This window comes from Lygodium microphyllum, chromosome 19, assembly GCF_053477565.2.
Source record: "Lygodium microphyllum isolate KBCC chromosome 19, Lygodium_microphyllum_v1.1.10, whole genome shotgun sequence".
NCBI classification, from domain to species: domain Eukaryota; kingdom Viridiplantae; phylum Streptophyta; class Polypodiopsida; order Schizaeales; family Lygodiaceae; genus Lygodium; species Lygodium microphyllum.
The window spans coordinates 29,837,579-29,857,297 of record NC_141153.1 but is presented as its reverse complement, the minus strand read 5'-3'; the positions used below and the strand labels follow the sequence as shown (position 1 = coordinate 29,857,297).

General features: G+C 41.9%; 1 protein-coding gene across 4 annotated transcripts in view; it reads right to left on the bottom strand.

Moving 5' to 3' along the window:
- LOC148019699 (alpha/beta-Hydrolases superfamily protein) overlaps positions 1-18,585 on the bottom strand; it is a 107,703-nt gene extending 89,118 nt beyond the window's left edge. Inside the window, exons 1-5 of one of the 4 annotated variants that reach the window (XM_087699837.1) lie at positions 17,464-18,585; positions 14,884-15,166; positions 3,315-3,500; positions 2,939-3,100; positions 2,281-2,808 (exon numbers count right to left, since the gene is read on the bottom strand). In XM_087699837.1, coding sequence (XP_087555963.1) covers positions 2,281-2,808; positions 2,939-3,100; positions 3,315-3,500; positions 14,884-15,166; positions 17,464-18,434 — 2,130 coding nt within the window. In that variant the 5' untranslated portion in view covers positions 18,435-18,585. Of the gene's footprint in view, positions 1-2,280; positions 2,809-2,938; positions 3,101-3,314; positions 3,501-14,883; positions 15,167-17,463 lie in introns of those variants that run through there. The other 3 variants (XM_087699839.1, XM_087699838.1, XM_087699840.1) reach the window with 3 other exon arrangements.
- Positions 18,586-19,719: the final 1,134 nt, after the last annotated feature.

The window sequence follows — 19,719 nt, the reverse complement described above, 5'->3', positions numbered from 1 at the left end:
TCCATATCCCATGGTTGGATTGCTGCAAAACTTGGAGCAAAGCTGAGAAATAGCTAGAGAAAGAAAGAGAATGATGTAGAGAGAGAGCTTAAAGATTCCTCACAAGAATTTGGTGAAATTAAGGTGTTGACCCAGTTTTCCAACCCCAAATGGATCCATGGACAGCAAAGGAAGCATCTGAGGCTATAATCTTCAGGAGAAGGCGTATTAGCCATAATTGCCAACTTCCCCTGGTCAAGAATACGCAGTCATTTTCACCAAAATGGTTTCCAATGGCTAGGAAATGGCCCCAAAAGCAAGTAGCAGCAATCCAACAACTCTTCCCAATAGCTCCAAAATACAAAGTTGAGATTTCCTTTTCCCTTCAGCCCCAATTCAGCTTTCCCAAACTTGCATGGGCAAGTTTTGCCAAGTCGCAACACCTAGAATCTAACAAACATAACTTGTTACACTTCTGCCTTTGGCATAGCCTATATTTTGAGGTCCTTGGCCCACTACCGTGAAATAACTTGCTTGCACATCACATGCATCTCACATTTGCACATTTGATTGTTAAATTAATCAAATGCTAAGCAAAGCATTCAAATTTCACATCCCTGTGTCTAGTGTCCTCCAAACATCTAGCATGCTAGTGGCAAGTGCCGTTGCAAATTTCTCTAATGTGCTAAAGATGACCCTAAAACACCCCTTCCCCAACAGGGTTACTTCAGTCACCTTCACAAGGCTGAATATGAAAGCTGCTTGTGCCATGTCTTTCAATGCGTGAATTGCTGGTTTGTCGCCTCATGATCAGCATGCCAAAGATGACTCCCCCAGCAATTAGGGGGATGAAAGGAGGGGCAGGTGGGGGCTGGAGGGGAAGGCACAGCTGGAGCAGGAAGGGCGGAGCAGCTGGGGAAACAGGTGGGGGCTGGAGGGATTCAGAGCTGGGGCAGGAGGGGTGGAGCAGCTGGGCATAGCTGGACTAGGAGGGCGGAGGGTTGGGGGCAACTAGCGACTGGCAAGAAGGGTGGAGCTGGAGAAGGAGGGGTGGAGCAGCTGGAGGCAGGCGAGGGCTTGCAGGAGTGTTCAAGGAGCTGGGGGGGATGAGAGGAGGGCCAAGTAGGGGCTGGCAGGGGCAGAAGGGAGTCTGTCACTGCTGACAGGGAGGTGGTGTGGTGCAGGAAAGGCAGCAGTGGCAGCACTCCAGCAATGCTAGCTGGTGTCACCAGCAGCAGCAGGGTCAGTTCCATGTTGGACAGCATGACCTGCACTGTATCTACTGGTGATGACAAGGTTGCAATCGAAACAGCAGCAGTTCCACCAAATTGCGCAAGGATGATGCTGTGACAGGCTAGCAATGGCAGCTGGACACTCTGAATGATGGTGATGACAGTTGGAGAGGGCAGGAGGGCTGCCTGCACGTGAGTTCCTGATGGAGGGCTGATGAAGAGGCAGAAAGCTGGGTGATGAATGATATATTAGTGGCTTCTCCATCCTGTACCACCCACTGTAGAGATCAAGATCCCCAAAAGCAGCTACATTTATAAGGGAGAGGGTGACTAGTATATTAAAAAGCCATAACTTCATCATCAGCTTCTGGATTTGGGTGCATTGTCCCTCTAGGGGGAGAGAGGACCACAAGCCTTCATATAAGCTGAGCATCAGCAGCTCTCATTCTGGAGAATTGGGGTCTCAAGAAGGTGACACCAAGGTTGACATAGGATGATGCTCGCTCCACTACATTGTCCTAGTAGATGAACTGTAGTCTGTGATGCTCACTCCACTATATTGCACTAGTAGATGAACTCTGAGACAGTGAGCCCAAGGTTGACAAGGTTTCCATAGGATGATGTTCACTCCACTATGTTGCCCTAGTAGATGGACTCTGACGCTGAAGCGACAATCCAACTATTAGAGGTATTAAACATCATGACCTTGGTCTTCCTTAGGTTCATAGAGAGGTCCTGCATCAAGATGATGCTGTAGTTCCTCAGGAGATTCTGGAATCAGTACAACGTCATCAGCATACAGTAAGTCCAGGATCAAAATTCATAACAAAATGCCAGACTAGAAAGCCAAAGATGGGAAATCTATTATTGCATTGTGGAAGGCAGGAAGCAAAAACATGGGATACATTATGAAACCAATAAAACAATGCAGTATCATAATCATTCCATTCTGTGTACAAAAGTTTTATATGTCCAAACACATCTCTATTGAGTCACAACATTATAGTCGTGTTTTCATAATCTTACATTAACCCTCAAAAGCTACAGCAGAAATGTAAAGAAGAGTTACCTCCTTTTTTTTATCATCTGGCAAAGTTCCTGGCATGGTAATATCTAGAACGTTCATCACACTTTCTGCTGCCTGGCGTGCTTTAATTCTTTCTACTTCATCATCTCCACCAAGGTTTTCATCTAAATTTTCCTTATTTTCAATGTCAGAAACTGTCTTGTTGATGTTGGAATCACAAACTTCAGACCGATCAGGCCCTTGAATTTGAGCTGGCACACTTCTTTTTTCAACCCTGTTGATGTCTTCCAGTGGTTTGTAGAATGTATGCTTATCACCTGTCCTTATCTGCTGACCACTATATTGACCAGTGTCCCGGAACTCCCAGTCCACAGTCTCAGGTCCTCCAAACTTGTCATGCTTTCTGATTCCAACTGAAGGATTTCCTTTTGTCTCTTGTGACTCCCAATTTTGAGGTCTATTTGGCTTGCTAGGAAGACTCCTTTCTTTTGAAGGCTTGAAAGTCAAGTCAATACTCTGTACCAAAGGATGGCGCCCCTTTAAGAAAGCCAGCTCTACTCCTGCAAGCCACTGTTTGTGAAACCTTTTTCAAATACTATGCAAGCCTGAAATATAAATAAATGGCAAATCCAAAACAAAAAAAAAAAAGAGAAAAAAAAACAAAGCATCTTGATGCAGCCTAAAATTAGTTCTAGTATACCTCAACAATTAATGGCTCATAGTAACCTTCTATGGAAGAAGAAGATGCATCATCGTTTGGTTTATGTATTCCCGGAGCAAGACACAAAATTAATGTAGTGAATGGGCTTTCTTCAAAAACATGACGTGGTATAGAAAAACTTTTTGCAGTACTGTCATGATCCTGGAAAGATGAAAATGAATCAATAAAAGTATTAACTAGCAGGTAATCAAGAGAATGTAAATATGATGATATACCAATAGGGAACATCCAGTTATCAGTTGCAAGGACATACATAAAGAAATGCAGTCAGTAACTGTTGTCAACAAGAAGATCGTATCCTAATGTCAGAAAGAAGTGTTGAAATAATTTCATTTCCTACAGACTAACTACTTACCTGAATACACAGCAAGGGTATCCTGACTTTGTTAAGCCATAATTTACTGCTAGAATTCTTGTAGAATGCCTCTAATGAATCAAAACCATTTGCTACTCGGGATATCACTTCATCAAACTCCCTTACTGATCTTGCGGATAAGCCTTTTTTAACATCAAATCCCTTACTCTTCCCTTCAAACACCATCTGCAATAGAAAATTTCAAAATAAGGCACAGTGAGCAACTATCAAATAGCACCATTTTGAAGTCTAGACACAAGCCACACTCCCTAAGGAGCGCAGTGGGCATAGATGCCCTACCTTACAAGTCACATAGCTATAGATAGCTTAACCTTTTTGAACATTCAAAAAGATTGATTGGTGACCCCCAATCCTTTGTTGCCTTGCTCTCTCCCATTGCTATAACGATAAGTCCTAAAGTATAATCAGCATTGTTAATTGCCAGGCTGTGAAGCTTACACTCATTTATTTTTCATATTGCACTTCAATCCTTTCACTTCTACAGCTCTAAGGGAAGTCATTCCTTTGTTTAATTCTTGAAAGTCAGTTGGGCATGTCAGCCATTCCTCTGCTCAGGCTTGAAAGTCACTTGGGTGTTTCAACCATTGGCAAGAGTCCTTGACAATCTCTTTTTTCCTTTGATTGGAGTTTGCATTGCTAATATAATAGTGTTGGCTACTTTATAAAGGCCCACTAGATCACCCCAAGGAATAATGTGGTGAATTCCATCTTGCTTTCCCTTATTCCTTTTTTGTCTTTTATTCCAAGCAATGTTTGTGATATTTATGATGGTTTGTAAAAGTACGATGCTTGTAAAATATTTTTTAGTTGTTGTTCCTCATCATGCATTGCCTAAGAACAGGATCATAAACTCATCAGAATCGCTTTTTAGTTATGGTGGCCAAGAATCAAATTTCCTTTTTATGCTGTTAACCCAACCATGCAAAAACATGGCAACGACACATATCTATCATCAAACATATGACTTTTTCTCAATAAGCAAGAAAATCTTCTTAATACGAAAAGGTTACTTATTTTAAGCTTGCTATAATTATTGTCAAATCAGGTTATTACCACCCTATCTGAGGAGGAAGGCTGGTTTCAATTCCAGCCCCATAAGGTGATCTGTAGTGAAGAACAATAGATGTGATGAGCTGATAGTATCAGAAATTCAACCTTGGGAGAGAAGCCACAAGCTCCGTTACTCCATGTTGGAAGGTATACGAAGGCCTAGCCACCAAACCATGGCCGAAACATCCAAAACCCTAAAGTAGAACGAACCTATAGATCCTGCTTATGATGGAAAATCAATGGGTGAGAAGGCATGGAGATGTCAACCACCCCAAGAAGGTAAAGGGTTGTCATGTGAAGAACCACAAGATGAATAGGGACCTCATCTGAAGCAAAAGGAATGGGATCCCCCTCTAAAGTAGAAGAAATATGAGTTCTCCTCTGAGTCCCCTTTGGTGTGAGATAGAGAATCAAGAAATTCATGGATCACAGCCTCGAGAGAGTCTAATGACAAAGGAAGTGCCAATGGCAGTGCCAAAGAAGGTATCTGGGGCTCCAATGGAACAAAAGCTAGGCAGCTCCCTAAGGTGGGCTCTCGAACTTGAGTGGAGGAGGGAGTGGAAGGAGGGGTATCACATAGAATCTCCTTGATGCCCGCATCAAAGGCGGTGTTCATGGAGCAATACAAGGGAGATAAGGTAATAAATAGCTCCTAAGGAGCCATGGGTGAGCAACACCCAATATCTCTCAGTGGAGCGGAGTGCAAAGTTCAAGGAGTCAAACCACCACTATCTCTCGACAAAGTGGACCGCCGACAATACCCAATAGCCATTATCTCTCGATGGAGCAAACTACAAAACCAATGGCTCGAAAAGCCACTGCATCCGAAAATGGGTAGGGGAAACCTCCATAGCACATCGCGGTGGTCTCCAAGAGATCATAGGCCTGATGACATGTTAGATACTCCTTTGGCTCGAAAGGACTTAGTGCACATCGAATGCATCGTATTGCCTTAAGCATAAAAATATGATAGCCGATGTAGAATAATCTCTATAGCCCAAAAAGGTGAGGTGGCACAAGGAGTACTAGGGGAAAGACACATATACTCCGGTGAGATAGCAACCAAAGGTCAATGTCAACAATCTTTGGTAGTATGACCTTTAATGTCAGAGGAGGAGCACCCAATGGCCTGTCCATAGTATGCCATAGCACCAGTGTGGCAAACCTGTAAAGGGAAGGTGGAAGAAAGAAGAAAATAAAAGTGTCTCCCAAAGAGACAATGGAATATAGGGGAAAGAAGATAGATTTAATTATGAATTCGCAACCTTTGCTTACCTTCTCTAATGAAGAGGATTTTTAGCTCTCTGAGCACCTTTGCTCTAATACCATGTCAAAATAGTGTGGCGGAATGCTATGTTAAAACCAGCCTTCCTTCCGTGGATGTGTGGTACATCCCTAATTACAACTTAATTACAGCAGCAAACAATTAGTGCAAATCTGAAAATACAAATTTACCTACTAATCTTGGACAATGCATACCCGATTGGCCCCAAAATTAGCGCCCCTTTCTGTATTTCTTTAGCTTTATTGAAGAAGAAGTTGATTTACAATGGGATTCTCCCAATCCCTTTCAGTATTCCAACTCCCCTTGCTATAATGAATCACAAGCAAGTCTTTAATCCGATTTGCCCCTTGATTTGGGCAATCAATTGGCCTTCACTCGCTTTGATAGAGATGGAAAATGCCCCAAATTCAATTATTTGCTGGTCCCTCCACTTGAATAGGCTAAAAACAGCTTCAATCCTATTGAATCCAAATCTTGGAGCTTCCAATTTTTGGCACGCTTCCCGAGGCCGCTACTAAACCCTAACTTCTGCGCTGCAAATTAGGGCTTACAACAGAGAAATCCAAAATTTCTCAGCCTCCAAGGGTCGAAATGCTGAGATCTTCGGAGCAAAGCTGTGAAATGGCTAGGAGATGAGAGGGAAAGCTGTAGAGAGAGAAAATTTAGAGTTTTGTCGCGAAGAATGACTGAAAATCAGTCAAATACAGTTGCTGCCCTATCAAATGGAGCTGTTGCCCTACCACAACAGCTTGTAGATGCAAAGAACTGGAGAAAATCAGTCATTTACTGTTGTTGCCCTATCTCAACAACCTGTAGATGCTGTCTCCTGCTGTTGATTGGTCTTCTCCTGCCCTTGGCAACCTCAGAAGATCCTCCAATGGCTGCAAATTAAATCAGCAACCTCTCCTCCCTCTCTCTTGCAGACTGAATTTATAAAAATGCCTCTCTCCAGCCTCTAAAGACGTTTTTCAGTTTTACATGGGCATTTTTGACAAGTGGCAACCTTCCAAATTGGTTTTTCCAACATTTTTCATAATTAAATATTAATTTTCAGTCTCTAAATACTAAAAATTGATCTAATAATTATTTTGGTACCTTAAAAAATCATCTGACTGGCCAATAATTAAATTGGTTAGGCAACTTCCATTCCCAAGTGTCTTTGCACCACCTTTGACCATCAAATTGGCATTAGGTACCATTAAACGTCACTTCTCTAGTGTCACCACAACTGACACTTATGGCCAAATGGATGATCTAGGCCAACAACTAGCACCAGATACCACCAAGTACCTGTGTGGCATAACTTAAAGCAACTTTTGCATTTAATATCTCGTAATTTCTTCGAGTCCCGAGCTCGTAAATTTACTTTAATCCCAGTTGCACCTCACATATGCAACATTTACTTAATCATGTGATTAAAAATTAATCCACATGTCAAGTGAGGTTTCAAAAATACATGTCCTCATACACTCACAACATATCAAATAGACAATAGGGTTTGCGGGGAGAAATATAGAGTATATGGCAAACATTGAGAGAGGAAGAAACTCAGAGAAAACACAAAAGAAGAAGATGATGAATGATGAATCATTGAATCGTGCTAAATGAACCTAGTTGATACACCAAAGTCGAAGCTCTAAATATGACTACACCATCCTATTTGATCAGGCGGCGACAATTGAAGGAAACCTGCATTGCAGAGGGAGCAAAACATAGTCCTCTAGCAATAGGATATCGAAGTAAATGTTGAAGATGGAGGACAACTATCAAGGGAGCAAACCGTAGTCCTCTAAAGCTAACAAAGTTGAGGAAACCAGCTCTACTAACGCGTACTCCAAAGGGTGATCAAGGACAGGACAGCCTACCAAATGAAGAAATCCAATCCCAAATGGAGCAGGAGCTGCAAAATGCGGCTTCCTGGGATAGCAGGTACCTACCGGAGTCGATGTCGAGAAGGTGTCTGAACGGCAAAACACAACCAATAGACAGCTAACAAGCTGATGGAGAGGAAGGCCACTAGATAAAGGAGGAGCCACCAAACTACCAAACACAGCTAAGTAGGTGACACCAAATGCTAGGAGACCGATGCCAAATGGAAGAATGTTGCAAACACAAGCCTGATGATGACACTAGGTGAGGAGGGCTAACACCAAATGATGTAGGCTAAACATCAAATGATGTAGGCTCAAAATGCCAGGTGAAGATATATGTAGAAGCCATGAACCATAATGTCCTCCTTGTGGGGTATGAACAGCAATGGAGAGGATGGGGAAAGGAGAGAAGGATATGGAAGAGAGTGACAGAGTGCCAAAAGGAATGAATGTGGAGCATAGCAAATGGGTGAAGTCTATGCCATATTTTTAGGCACAAACTGTTTGGAGTGGCACCCCAACCCTCTTGAGTGGCACCCACTAAAGTCTCTCAAGTGGCGCCCTAGCTCTCTCAAGTGGCACCTAGACACTAACTAATGATCCAAATAAAGCCTTTTTGGGGGGCTATAAATGGAAACCAAAATAGGAATGAAGGGGAAGAAATGTATTGAATGACTTGGTTTCTCAACAACAACAATAAATCCTCTTCCCATATGCTTGATCCTCCTCTATGATGGCTCTAAGCGTAAGCACATGGTCCAAGTCCTTGTAGCCCCTCTTGAAAGCAACCTATCATGAGGACATCTATTTTTAATGCTTAGGTTTGGCATTATTAAGTTGTACACATGTGAAGTGCAAGTCAGTTAAGTCACATTGATGATCTAAGTAACCCAAGTGAGCAATGGGTGGCATTGGCAAAAGTTATATAAACTTATGTTGAATATGTACTTGCGGGTGCCTAGTGTTAGTTTGGGTCTAGGTCATTGATTGGGCCATCAAAATATCCAATGGTGACATTAGGATACTAGGCATTGATTAATGAATTAATGCGAGTGTAGTCCAAGGCCAATTAATGTGGGACAATTAAATATCCCAAGGAAGCACATTAATTGTCAATGGACACTTGCCAGTTCATAGCCAGGGACAAGGAATCATCAATTAATTTTCAAAAACTAAATTCTGAAAATTACAATTAGAAGGTTGTCAAGTGGCAAAACCAGCTACCACTTGTCAAACTTACCCATGCAAAGTGACACAGGTGTCATGGGGACGTAAAATTTTGAGATGCTTTAATCTTGCTTATAATATTTGATTAAGTTATTAATCAAATGTGCAAGGTTATTTAGCACATGTGATGCACATGGCAGTTATTTCATGGTAACATGCCAAGGACCCCAAGGATGCAATGAGTATCAAAGGCAAAAAGTTTTGATAAGTTATGCCAACTGGGCTTTGGGGATTGGTTAGTGTCAGTTTCGACCCTAGGACAATTATTTGCCCAATCCAATAAGTGTTGGTGGTGACACTAGAGACTAGCATTAATTAATTAATGCTAGTCTAAGGGTCAAGAGAGGTTGGGGACCACTCCAAGTTGCAAATGGCCTAGCCAATTTAATTATGGATAGGCACATTAATTTTCGACTGAGTCAAAAGGACTGATATTAATTTTCAAGATTATTTAATTCTAAAAATTAATTAAATGATTGGATAATATTGAAAAATGGGTTTAAAAGGCTGCTACTTGTGGCAAAAATGCCTATGCAAACTGAGAAAACGTTTTTAAGGGCTCGGTCTAAGCCATTCAATTAGTTTATAGCTTGGGAGAGAGAGAAAGAGAGAGAGATGTTGGTCCATTTTCGAATCAAAGAACAACAATTTGTTGCAAAAGACAGCCATTTAGGGGGCTCAACAAGCACAGGACTGCAAGGAGTCACCTTCCAAGAACTGGCAACAGCATTGCTGATCAAGTGACAATATTTGGAGGTGTCTGGCAATAGATGACTATATTAAATGCAGACTAGAGCAGGCAACAGACAGAATTTAGGATTTTCTCTTGAAGAAAATCAAATTTCTCTCTCATCTTAGCTTTCTTTCACCTTCTCCAACCCATTCTTAGGAGATCTCAGCATTTCTCAGTCATTTTGAGTAAATCTCAACCAAATTTGGTGGACAATAGAGAGATCTCTGTTGTAAGCCCTAAATTTCTATAGAAATTAGGGTTTAGTAGCCATCTAAGGACCCGTGCCAATTGCTGAAGGCATAGTATATTGAATTCAATACATGAAATTTGTATAAATGTCAAGGAATTCAAATGCCAGACCATTCATTGTAATTTGGGGTAGCATTTGGCAGGTTGAAGATTCCATTCAAACAAGTCCTAGGGTGAAAAATCAAGAGGCAATTGGCCCAAATTGATTGCTAATTGTTGCTACAGCAAAGGAGATTATAAATCCCAACTTGTACTCATTCCATTAGCAATCAAGTTAAAGAAATACCGAAAGGGGTACCAATACAAGGTGTCTAATGTTCGAGATTATTAAGGTAATTTGTGCATTTTAAGTTATGTTCATTTGTTGATTATTGTAATTAAGTGCTTAATCAAGAAATTATAACCCTTTCAAAGAAGGAAGGTTGGTTTCATGGTTCCATTCTTGTCTAGTCTGGTTAGGATACTTGGCTTTCACCCAGGTGACCCGAGTTCAAGGGAAAGGTCTATCATGGGGACGTGAAATTTTGAGATGCTTTGATCTTGCTGATAACATTTGATTAAATTATTAATCAAATGTGTAAGGTTATTTAGCACATGTGATACACATGGCAGTTATTTCATGGTAACAAACCAAGCACCTCGAGGATGTAATGGGTGTCAAAGATAAAAGTTGTGATAAGTTATGCCGATTGGGCTTTGGGGGTCAGTTGGTGTTAGGTTCAACCCTAGGCCAGTTATTTGCCCAATAAGTATTGGTGGTGATACTAGAGACTAGCATTAATTAATTAATTAATGCTAGTCTAAGGGTCAACAGAGGTTGGGGATCACTCTGGTTGGAAATGGCCTAACCAATTTAATTATGAATAGGCACATTTAATTTTGGGCAAGGTCAGAAGGACTAAAATTAATTTTCAAGATTATTTAATTAATTAATTAAATTTCTGGGTAATGTTTAAAAATGGATTTAGAAGACTGCCGCTTGGCAAAAATACCCCGCAAACTGAGAAAACGTTTTTGGAAACTGGGTCTCAGTCATTCAGTTAGTTTACAGCTTGGGGGGGGGAGAGAGAGAGAGAGAGAGAGAGAGAGAGAGCGAGCTGCTGTTTTACGGAAAAAAAAAAGAGAGAGAGCTGTTGGTCCATTTTTTAACCAGAGAATAGCAATTGCTGTAAAAGACAACCAATCTAGGGGCCTCAACAACCATAGGACAGCAAGAAGTCACCTTCTAGGGACTAGCAACAGCATTGTTGATTAGGTGACAGCATTTGGAGGTATCTCACAATAGTCGCAATAGTAGATGATAGCATTGCTGATTAGGTGACAGGATTTGGAGGTGTCTCGCAGTAGTCACAATAGTAGGTGACTGTATTAAATGCAAGCTAGAGCAAGCAACAGGCAGAATTTAGGGTTTTCTCCCAAAGAAAATCAAATTTCTCTCTCAACTTGGCTTTCTCTCACCTTCTCCAACCCATTCTCAGGAGATCTCAAGCATTTCTCAGTCATTTTGCGCAGATCTCAGTCAAATTTGATGGACACCTGAGAGATCTCTGTTGTAAACCCTAAATTTCTACAAAAATTAGGGTTTAGCAGCCATCTCAGGACCCATGCCAATTGGTGAAGACATAGTATACTAAATTCAGCACTGAAATTTATGTAAATGTCAAGGAATTTAGATGCCAGCTCATTCATTGTAATTTGGGGTAGCATTTGGCCAGTTGGAGTTCCATTCATACAAGTCCTAGGTGAAAAATCAAGGGGCAATTGGCTCGAATTGATTGCTAATTGTTGCTACAGCAAAGGAGATTGTAAATCCCAACTTATACTCATTCCATTAGCGATCAAGTTAAAGAAATACCGAAAGGGGCACCAATACAAGGTGTCCAACGTCTGAGATTATTAAGGTAATTTGTGCATTTTAAGTTATGGTCATTTGTTGATTGTTGTAGTTAAGTGCTTAATCAAGGAATTACCACCCTTTCTAAGAAGGAAGGCTGGTTTCAGGAGGACTATTTAGGGGCTGGCTAAGTGTCATTCCAGCCATTCAGAAGATTATCAAGGCTGAGAGAGAGAGAGAGAGAGTGTGTGTGTGTGCTGCTACACTAGGCACCAGCAGTGCCACTGCATTTCCAGCCAGCCAAAGAGGTCCAAATAGCAAGCAACATCTCCCAGGGTGTGGCCAGCAGCAAGTTACTCCATTCTGGGGTAGGAGATACCCATTAAGGGCTCCCTGATCAGCAAGTGACAGAATTTCTATTGTCAAAGATCAAGCAGCAACTTGTTCAAGCACTTTTTGGTGATAGAAAACTTGAATTTCTCTATCAACATCTTTCTCTCTCTCCAATCATTCCCTTAACAGTTCTCAGTCTTTTTCAATTTTAGGGGAAGAGCAATTGAAGATATTGCTGCTGAAACCCTAATTTACAGCAACAAATCAGGGTTTCCACAATGACCAAAGCTGAAGTACTAAAAACCTCGTATTTGGTCTAGCAACTCAACAAGTACAACACCCCTAGTGTAATTGCAAGCCATAGTGGAAGCCAAGAAGGCATATCTATTGCTAACACCATAGGTCTACTTGAAACAGTGAAGTCTCGTACATCCAGCATCAATGTAGGTGACTCCATTAGGTAGTCTATTGTTTTGTCCCCTACTCTATTGTTCCAACAAGTGCATCTCAAGATGGCTAGCAAGATAGAGAATTGAAAACTAATAGGCCATGTGTGCTGGTCAAGGCAAGAAAGTGACTCCCATACTCACTTGCATCTGTTGTGAGGAGTGTGCAAACTCACTGCATTTACAGCCAATTCCCTGCATATAAGTTCATCAATAACATATAGAGTTGCCTAATTACAACATGTCAAGCACTAAAATCCCCCAATAGTAGAAAATCTCCTAAACCAAAGAGTCTCAAGATCCTTGTGCAATGGCATATGTGGTGAGTCACCTTGGAAGGCATATCTAGAGCATACAAGCTAGAAATAGTAAATCATAACATATATATTATGAGCTCTATGAGTGCTTACACTAATCCACATGTAACTTGTGTCTATATACTTATGTACCAAATCAGCTACATCCCGAACGTCCTTTCTGTATATCCCTGCATATTGATGCGCCTCTGTATATATAGCAATGTCCCTTCCTTTTATTGTATCTTCAAAATACCTTGCATTCAGCTGTACAGAACCATTGCAATTCCATACTGCCATTCAATAATAGGGATCCATTGCAGTTCCATACTGACATTTCCAAAGTCTCACAGGCCACCCACCATCATGTTGACCATCACTGTTGAATAAGCACTCTTCCATTCCATACTCTGACTATTTTTCTTTCTTGTGGAGAGGAGAGAGAAATAAAGAAAGAAAGAAAGAAAGATATATTAGCACCTACAAAGGGTGTAAAGACTTATGAGACCTGAGTGATTTGTATACTTAAAGATGAGATTTCATAATGATGTGCTTAAAAGATGAGATGCATATCAAATGAAAAGTACAAATGTCAAATAGAAAGTTAAACAAAATGAACTATCTGGTCTAATCTAGATCTGAAGCTAACTAAAGGTACTAACCATGTGTTAGAGGAGTCAGTTCCTGGACAGCAGTGTGCAGAGTCATACGGACAGAGCAGGTGCCACATCAGCAGTACACCAGGATGCCACGTCAGCAGGGTGGACAGGTGCCATGTGGCACTGGTACAGTCGGACAGCAGTTCTGCACAGTCGGACTGTTCTGGTATTTCCTATTTTTTGGCTATATATAGCCAGTTGGTGGCACACACTCTTATTCATTATTCAGATTCTGATCTCGAGATCTGTTGGCTGAGACAGATTGTGCTCGGGCTGACGGAGATCGAGGTCATCAAGTCGGAGACACACGCAGATATTTCCTCTGCACTCTTATACAGCATACTACACTGCAGATTTTCTGCATTTACACCGTCTCCTTTTCTCTCTCTCTCTTCTCTCTGTGTTCACTCTCTCTCAGTCTCTGTCCTACGCTTCCACATCGCTGCACTCTGACACCATGGGCTTGTCATCTATGAGCATCCATCATATCTAGTGTACAGCCACCCCTCTAGTGTATACTGTGCCAATCATAGGATGGTGCTGCTGCTGCTCTATTTCGTCTATGCTCAAGAATCTAAGTGGGCATCTCTTGTGTTGGATGATAACAGACCTGATCTGGTGATAAAATAGACAGCAAGCTCATCTCTGCATCAAAGGTCTTCCCTTTGGCTGCCAGCCATCACTACAGGGTGACAGGCTTTTTACTAAGCATTCTTGATCCTTGGTAGGATGCCTCAAGCGACTTTGGAAGGGAAGCATCCACCCCTTTCCACTTCTTCCCTCAGTTGGGCCTTTGACATGGGATGACACAAAAAGCCTTTAATGTTGATTCTCCGAGGATTCAGTCTCCTGATCCATGATGAGAAGATCAATAGCAACAAGCAGCACCGTTAGTACAATTTTGTGACATAAGGGTTATTTGAGAGCATGGAAGCAGCTTACCCAAGCTTGAGGACTAGAGCTTCTTTAAGATAGGGTGGTGATACAACATTTACATCATCAAAATAGAGTTTCTGATCGATCATAGGCTTGATTTTAACCCCCTCTTCATCTGGATTCCTTGTTTCCTCAGCTTTACTAGCTTCTTAAGTCTTTCTAGTGATAACTTTAGTTCTTTTTCTTGTTACACAAGGTTTCAAGAGACTTACTCCTTTGGCAACCTTTCCACATAGGGCCAGCAGAGTTGATTGACAAGGATAAAGGAGTCAAGAACTCCTTTTGGCAGCTTTCCAGCATAGGGACAGCAGGGGTGGTTGACAAGGATAAGGTAATGATATGGATAGAGGTGGTTAGAGACACTAGAAGGGCTAGGTGGTATTGACATGGGATTCCCTGCATGATTACATGCTGGCCTATGGCCAAGTATACATCTGATTCTTTAAAGAATCCTACAATAGAGCAGAAGGGAAAGCAACAAGAAGTAGGAAATTTGTTTGGGCAGTTAGAAACTAACATATGTTTGTTTCATAGAGAAAAGTTGAAGATGACAAATACACTTTTCTGATTTCCAGAAGTATTAAGAACTACATGTGCAACTTTATCTAAGGAGGTTATTTGCATTATACCTGATTTGACTTCAAGATTTTCAGAAATCCATTTTTTATACCTTCGTCATATGAAGGACTAATAATACTCTCAGAAGATTTGGTAGATTCCTCTAAATCAAAAGGATTGCCAATGCAAACAGCTGCTGTTAAAGGTGTGCTTGCTTCTTCTTCCCCAAGATATTTAACAAGCATATTTGCACCATAGCCCCATCCAATGGCCATTATAGACGCCCAAGGCCTTGACCTCGACACAAAATCAACAGCAGTGCGGATATCATCACTATCTCCTGCAGTAAACAACCTAAGCCATAAAAACATAACACTTAGCTAACAGCGGTATGAAGACACCATGTGCATGTGATGGAAAACATTCTATGCATATGACTGTTTCTCAAACTTCTGAAAGGAATGCACTGCAAAATTTCACAAGTTTCAATTGTAAGTCAACAATTAGTCTGAACCACAACATTGCTCTGAGTACATGTTTCTCAACAGTATTTCCTTAAAGGAAAGGCATGATGCTATAAAGCTGATCATACGATCTGGTAGACCTCTCCCAATCTCAAAATGACCTCTCCCAAACTCAAAATAACATGAAGGACAGAAGCTGATAATTCCCCACTATCTATTGTTGGTCTCTGTGCAAATAGTACTAAACCTTAAGAGAATCAAAAACGAATTGCAAAGACAGGAATAAGGCATGATGTATTCTCAATTGCCTCAGACAACCACATTGATAAAGGACTGAAATCACCCCAGGTTCTTCACACTTGGTGGCTATTTTTTAATGCACTATGTCACGACCAATACATCAAACAATTATTGATGGATGAAATACAAGCCAGGCCAAAATTTCAAGTTTTTCGGACAATAGCTAACGGCTTCATGCTTTTCTTACTTTCAAAATTCACTGCTCATCACGCAACAGTTACTCAAATACAATAACAGATTTAATTATTTATATATAAGCTTCCAAGCAAAGGGTACAGTGTAAAAGTATAGAGAAACCTGAAATAACACAGAAAAAAAAAAGGATTTTGACTTCCTTTTCTCTGTCCTCCTATGCAGATATATTCCCCAGCTTTGATTCTCTATAAGACGTCGCAGCAGCCACTCTGTTGCCCACAACAACTGGACATCTCTAATTCACCTATATCAAGCAGTACCAGTCTGCTGACCCAAGATGAGATAGACATGACTCCCGTGTATCCTCATATCACAATAACCCAAGGCACTCTACAACTGGCATAAAGATATTATTTTACAATCTTTTGAAGGACTTTTGGAAACTTCTTTGGCATAGCTTTTACCACCACCGAGTTCTTATGTTTTTTGGTCTTGTTGCACATCATAGCTTTGCACTTGGCACCTCACTTGGAAGAAAAATATAAATTCCATAGCTATCACTGAATTGGACTTTCTTAAAAATGCATTGGTACTAATTGCTAACGGACTTGGGAGGTCTGGCTCCAGATTTCCATGGTCTCTCTTCTTGACAGAAACAGTGACCCATGTGCTAACCTAGGAAGCTCTGGCATGGCTCGCAGACAGTGGCACCACAGAGATTCATATGCATACACTGTCATAGGTTACCAAGATACATAGATGCAAATCTTGCAGGATCTCTATTTCCAATTACAGCCAGATTCACAGGGAGGAGATTTTGGATAGCCCAATGTAATGCAGCCATTGACCAGTAGCATACCTCTTTGGTGGACAGTGTGTCACATTTGGGCAGATCTCACTCACACCCTCAGAACACTAGGATCCCTTACAAGGCACATTCAAGTGTGGCGTAAATCATCACCGTGCTTTTCCTTACCACCTAGCCCTTCGCATCCTACAAGCATTTCCAAAAAATTTATGCTGCCTCACAAGCTCTCTTTCAGGTCTCTATTCAGTCCACGCTTCATCACAGGCAGTGGGAATGATGGAAAACTGCAGTGGAAACACGGGAAAATTGTCACCTTCAAGCATGCTTAATCAACTCAGCTTCCCTAAATGACCTGATATGAAAAAATCCAATCCATGTATTTAGCCTGATAGGTACCTCAGTGAGTCAGTATTTAGCCTAAAAGGTGCTACAGTGAAGCAATTTCACTTGCAAAACTATCATTGTTGCAATCAAAAAGTGACACTGCTCTTAGGCAATCTACACAAGTGATTTATGCCAACCCTAGCAAACATCCTTTCAATAGAACCTGTCAGCATACTCTAGTTTCATTGTGTGCAAATCTGTTTCCAACAATCAAGCACATTGTGATTACTCCGCACTTCCTGACATTCTACCTTCTCTTTTCCACTCAATAATCACAACCTGGTTCAGAAGTCCACAATCTGCTTTATGCTTAGCTAACTGGTGTTAAAAATTGCTGAGGACCCAAACACATACAGTTATAGCAGCCAACATCTGGTTCCTCTCTGCATCCCTTCTTCTTTCACTGTTAAAGAAGAACAAATGATGTGTAATTGAGATGTGTGCAGCTAATAAAATCATAAAATTTCTCAGGGGGCCATAGAGGCAGCAAAGGTCAAGTTATCTGAGTTGATGATGACAACATAAGACAGTAGGATTACTGTGTAAAGTTGAGAAGAGACCTTGGAGTCGTCAAAGGGGAGCTGGCACAGCCCCTCGGATTCACCACAACAGGGAAATAGCCACATCGGAGACTCCTTCGACCAAAACTTCGCACCTCTTTTTTACCACTGCCTTCTTCTGAGCCGGGAATGAGAAGAAACACAGTGTCCAATCCATGCTCTCCTGATAAGTCCAAGTGAGAAGGCCAATCTATGGCCAAAACACCCCCATCTGCAGTGTGAATGCATGTGCGCTGATAAGCAGGAGAACTTGTAACGTCTTCCTTTCCATTACCTTCTATGGACAACTCAGTGGCCCCTGGAGCTACACTCAGCAAAGCACCTCCCCATTCCTCATCCTCATTCTCCAAGCTCACAAAATGGCGGCCTTCTTTTGTAAGCTTCTGTGCAAGGCCTTCATACACATCGGCCTCATTGAAGACAATGGAGGGGCACCTCATCAACACGAATCGATTGAAAGGGCTGGAGCTCATGATCAGAAGCCACTCTTTGTCATATGGTCGTGCCATGTCCCGATCCTCCCGGCCAGAATGCCTCTTTGTTTCTTTCTGAGGTAATATCCTAGCCACATATATGGTCGCTCCGGTTGCGATCGCAGCTAATGCAGCATCAAGGGGCAGCGAAGGCAGCCCCCAAAGCTTGCTCAGCAAGCTCTCGCTCTGACTATTCATAGCCTCGTGCTGAGAAACCAGAGAGACTCCACTTTGAATCAAGTTGAGCAAGCTTTGACCTAATTCAACCAAAACCTGAGTCTGGGCTTGAAAATTGAATCCGCTAGCCACCATCATTTTTCTGCGTGAGAAGCGTCCTGAGGCTGGAGGCCGGTTCAGCAATTCGATCAAGCTCCTCTTCAAAGACAAGCGCCCATAGCGAGGCGAGGGGGGGCGGCTTGAACGGTGGTGGAGGGAGGTGCAGCAGAAACTGAGGAGGACGGCGGGCTCTGGCCAGGCAGAAAGGGAGGCGACGGCCATGGCCAGGGCCAATTTGGCAGGAGCTAATATGATCGGTGCATAATCACCATAGCCACACACACACACACACACACCCCCACCCCGAGAGAGAGAGAGAGAGAGAGAGAGCTTGCTGGCACGAATTCGGTTGAGAGCGAGCAAGCCTGTGTTACCAGCAGGTATTCATTCGGACACAAGTCCAGTTTGCCTTTTCCTTCTTCTCATCACCCTCACAGTGGCATGTCGACACGTGGCACCCCGTCCTTCAACGCCTCTTGGTGCTTGATGTGGCATTAGGTCCCTAGAGCCTGCCACTTGTATATCGACACGTGGCAGCCACCAATTCAAAGCAGCTTGGTGCTTGGTGTGGCATTGAGCTAGTGGAACTTTGCCAATGGTATGTCAACACGTGGCAACCCCGTGCTTCAAAACCTGCTGGTGTTTGGTTGTGGCATTAGGCTAGTGGTGTGTGGACACCCGCAAGTCCCTGCTTCGTGTGGCACCAAACTATTGGAACATGCCATTGGCGGCTCACAACGCATGGCAACCCCTACTTCGAACCTCTTCCTGCTTAGTGTGGCATTACCAACACTAATCACGAAAAACCAAAGTTCAGTGTAAAATGAATTGTAAAATTTGCCAAGATTTGCTAGGTCAACAAGCGGTAGCAAGATGATGTGTTAAACCCAACGTCAAGGGTTTCATTCTCAAGAGCAGCTATGCAGGCACCTTGGATGTTGTAAAAAGTGATTATGGCTCCACTTAACTAGTCACTAAGATGGATGTTTGTAACGGATCACATATTGAGTTGGGAGGCTTGGGTTGCCCTTGGTTTACAAGTATCAATGTAAGCCCAAATATTCAATTAATACAAAACATTTCACATCCAAAATGAATTGCAAAATTTTCTAAAAACTCTTCAAATTTAGAGGGAAGGGTTAAAGCATTGACTTTACAAATCTTTAGTTATAAAGATGGCAAATACGTGTGTGTAACTTGATGCAAAAATCCCTCCTAAATTTTGTGTTAAAACTGTCCATATTTGCTAGCAACAATGTTTTTGTGAACATTGGCCGACATTAGTCTAGTGGAACTTGCCAACACCTAAGTAGACTTTGCTCGATGAACTATTCAATACGTGTTTGATATATGTGAACTTGAACTTTGTGCTCTATAGGACTTTGTCAAATTCACATAGTGCCCTCCTCAAAAATGAGAGTACTATGCTTACGAATGTGAATGAAGCCTTTGGTCCACCATTTAATGCCAAAGTTACATGTGCATGTTTGCAACATCATATACTTGC